This window comes from Pocillopora damicornis, chromosome 3 (genome assembly GCF_964200805.1).
Source record: "Pocillopora damicornis chromosome 3, jaPocDami1.2, whole genome shotgun sequence".
Classification (NCBI taxonomy): Eukaryota; Metazoa; Cnidaria; class Anthozoa; order Scleractinia; family Pocilloporidae; genus Pocillopora; species Pocillopora damicornis.
This window is the reverse complement of record NC_142672.1, coordinates 3,501,957-3,504,389: the sequence shown is the minus strand read 5'-3', so window position 1 is coordinate 3,504,389 and position 2,433 is coordinate 3,501,957. Positions and strand designations below refer to the sequence as shown.

Genomic DNA, 2,433 nt, shown 5'->3' with positions numbered 1-2,433 from the left:
TTTCTCAAAAAACAAATTATTTATTTCACATCAATTTTTCTACTTTTAAAAGTGAGGTGATAACATTCTGATGACTTACTTGGACTAGAAGCTAAGTCCTGGAGAAAATAATTTTACTGTACTTACTGTAACCTTACAAAGTTCATTATTGTTAAATATAATTGCAGTCTAATGACAGTGTGCTAGGGAAGTATATAAGAGTTTTCATGTTTGTGTTCCAGTCTTTTCACGCAGTGATCCCTGGCTGTGACTTGGCTGTGATTTATCTTTCCCTGTCTCCTTCTTTAGAACATGGAGAAGTGTTTGAGAACTTTCAAGAATCTGGAACAAAAACAAAATGTATGTTTGAATGATTTTGATGCAATACTTACCAGAATTTGAGTTATTCCAATGAATAACTGAAATTTGCAGTTATTCATTGAAACAACTCAAATTCCAGTAAGTAGTGCATCAAAATCATTCCTCCATTTTTAGGATTGTCTGTATCTTAGGCCCAGTTCAAACATCAAACCTCATGCAGAGAGGAACCCAAAAATTTAAGGCTCCTCTTCTGGTCCTGCTTTACACTCATCTATTTCTGGGATTCTTTTACCCAAAAACTAGACGCATCCCAAATCTTTCCAGAAAACCATATACTGAATATTTCTGTGTCCTGTCCATGGGAATTAAAACTGTGATGCAACCTGCACTGAATATAATTGAATGTAATCCTTGAATCAGTACATTCTCTATTTTTTGTCTATTAATTCCCTTCTTTTATATAAGCAATCACTGTGAAAAGTGCTGATGGTTATTTCATATTTAGTTTGATGTGTGAATTGACAACTGGGTCTTTTAAAATTGTTATAACAATACACAGTTCATAATGTACCATGGTAAGAAAATAAACAAATAGCAGATTTTGTTCTCACAGACCAACTGAAGAAGAAATGTTTTATCACCACTTAGCAGATGTGAGTCTTAGATCTTGGAAGTTAATGGGCTAACAATTGGCTTTGTGGTCCAGGTAAATTTCCATCTAACTTAACCCTTTTTGGCTGACCACTATTTGGCCAGTTACTGTTAAATTAAGGCACTTTGGTCACAAAGGAATGTTGATTTGTCACTGCCTTGTCCAAATGCTACACAAGCTCTGCCTTTTCTGTACAAACACAAAAGGTTAAGTCTTCAGTAGATAACTTTACATTATAGGTATGAACTAACTGGTCCCAAATTGCCACAGCCTAGCATGAGGTGACTGGGAGTTATGCTAACCCATTGCAAATTCACCCTCTCTCTCATCTGGGTTTCCCTGACAGTTTGTGAAGGGTGGATAATGCTATCCACAGGATAAATTTCTATCTGGTGGATGATGCAGTATGTTTTGTTGACACTAAACTGCTGGATAGCAAATTTTTTGTGGGAAAGTGTTATCTGCACTTTGAACATCTGGGCCCTGGGTAAACAGAGGCATTGCAGGAACTAAGAGTATTTTTCAAGAGCAAAACACAACGAGTTGATTGACCCTGGCCCAAGGATTGAATTCAGACATTTCAGTCATTAAGCTGATGCAACTCCCAATTTGTACAACCAAGGTTCCTGCTCTCTACATCTATTCCTATTAGCTTGTGAGTGAATCTTAAGTATTCCCTCTTCCTTCAACCACCGATTCCACCGATTAAGATGGAGGAGGTTCAATTTTTTAAAAGTTCCTCACTTCTCCATCTCCCCTGCCGCCAAATCTCCAATGGTGAAGGAGGGGTTTGGGTACCAAATTTGACATTCGTAATTTTAAGGACACTCCCTGAGTAGCAGTCAGAGTGTTTTTCTGAACAAATTGACCACAATAGGTTATTTTCTTGTAAGTTAAAGCTCACCTTCATATAAGCTGCTTCTGTCTCAGCAATCGTTTTGTCGTACTCAGTTCTGGAAGCTATCTTTTTAGCGAGGCTTTCGTTGATTTTTGCCAACCTTTCGCTGAGAATTCGAATGTCGTTTTGAATTTTTGCTTTCTCCTCCTCTTCGTTAAGTATTTGTTTCTGAAGTTCGTCTCTTTTGGTGCAAAGGTCCTCTATACCTGATACATAAATTTAAAGAAGCGAGTTTTTGAATATGAAATGAAATTTTTAGATATTAGCGTGCAAAAACCTGTACAGTACACTACAAACCTGAACGAAGGTCGATAGACTATCTCTAAACCACGTCACTTTTTATTTGTCAAGTTTTACTTGACTCAACCCATAATTAATGACTTCTATTGAAAAACCATCACTTACATTTCACTAGCTCATTGTTGTACGTTTGCAAAGTCGCTCCTTGTTGTGACATCGCGATCGAAATCAAGCTTAAATTGTGTAAACTTAAATCATAAATATTGCTTAAACGGTAAAGTTATAGTGATGTTTTCTTTCTCGCGCGTTGTTTGGATGGCGTTGTCCTGGAGCTGAGTGAGCT

General features: G+C 37.0%; 1 protein-coding gene across 1 annotated transcript; it reads right to left on the bottom strand.

Moving 5' to 3' along the window:
* Window positions 1-2,433, bottom strand: LOC113666190 (microtubule nucleation factor SSNA1). The gene is made up of 3 exons (XM_027181955.2): window positions 2,256-2,433; window positions 1,857-2,056; window positions 1-321 (listed from the first exon to the last, which is right to left on the bottom strand). Exons 1-3 carry the CDS (start codon window positions 2,305-2,307, stop codon window positions 205-207), a joined length of 369 nt encoding a protein of 122 aa, XP_027037756.1. The 5' UTR covers window positions 2,308-2,433; the 3' UTR covers window positions 1-204.

Bases quoted from the DNA above. Each gene is read 5' to 3' on its own strand.
- LOC113666190 (XM_027181955.2), bottom strand. From the start codon at position 2,307: ATGTCACAACAAGGAGCGACTTTGCAAACGTACAACAATGAGCTAGTG. The intron at 2,057-2,255 runs GTAAGTGATGGT...TTTATGTATCAG, and splicing joins CAACAATGAGCTAGTGAAAT to GTATAGAGGACCTTTGCACC. The intron at 322-1,856 runs GTGAGCTTTAAC...TTTTTGTTCCAG, and splicing joins CAGAAGCAGCTTATATGAAG to ATTCTTGAAAGTTCTCAAAC.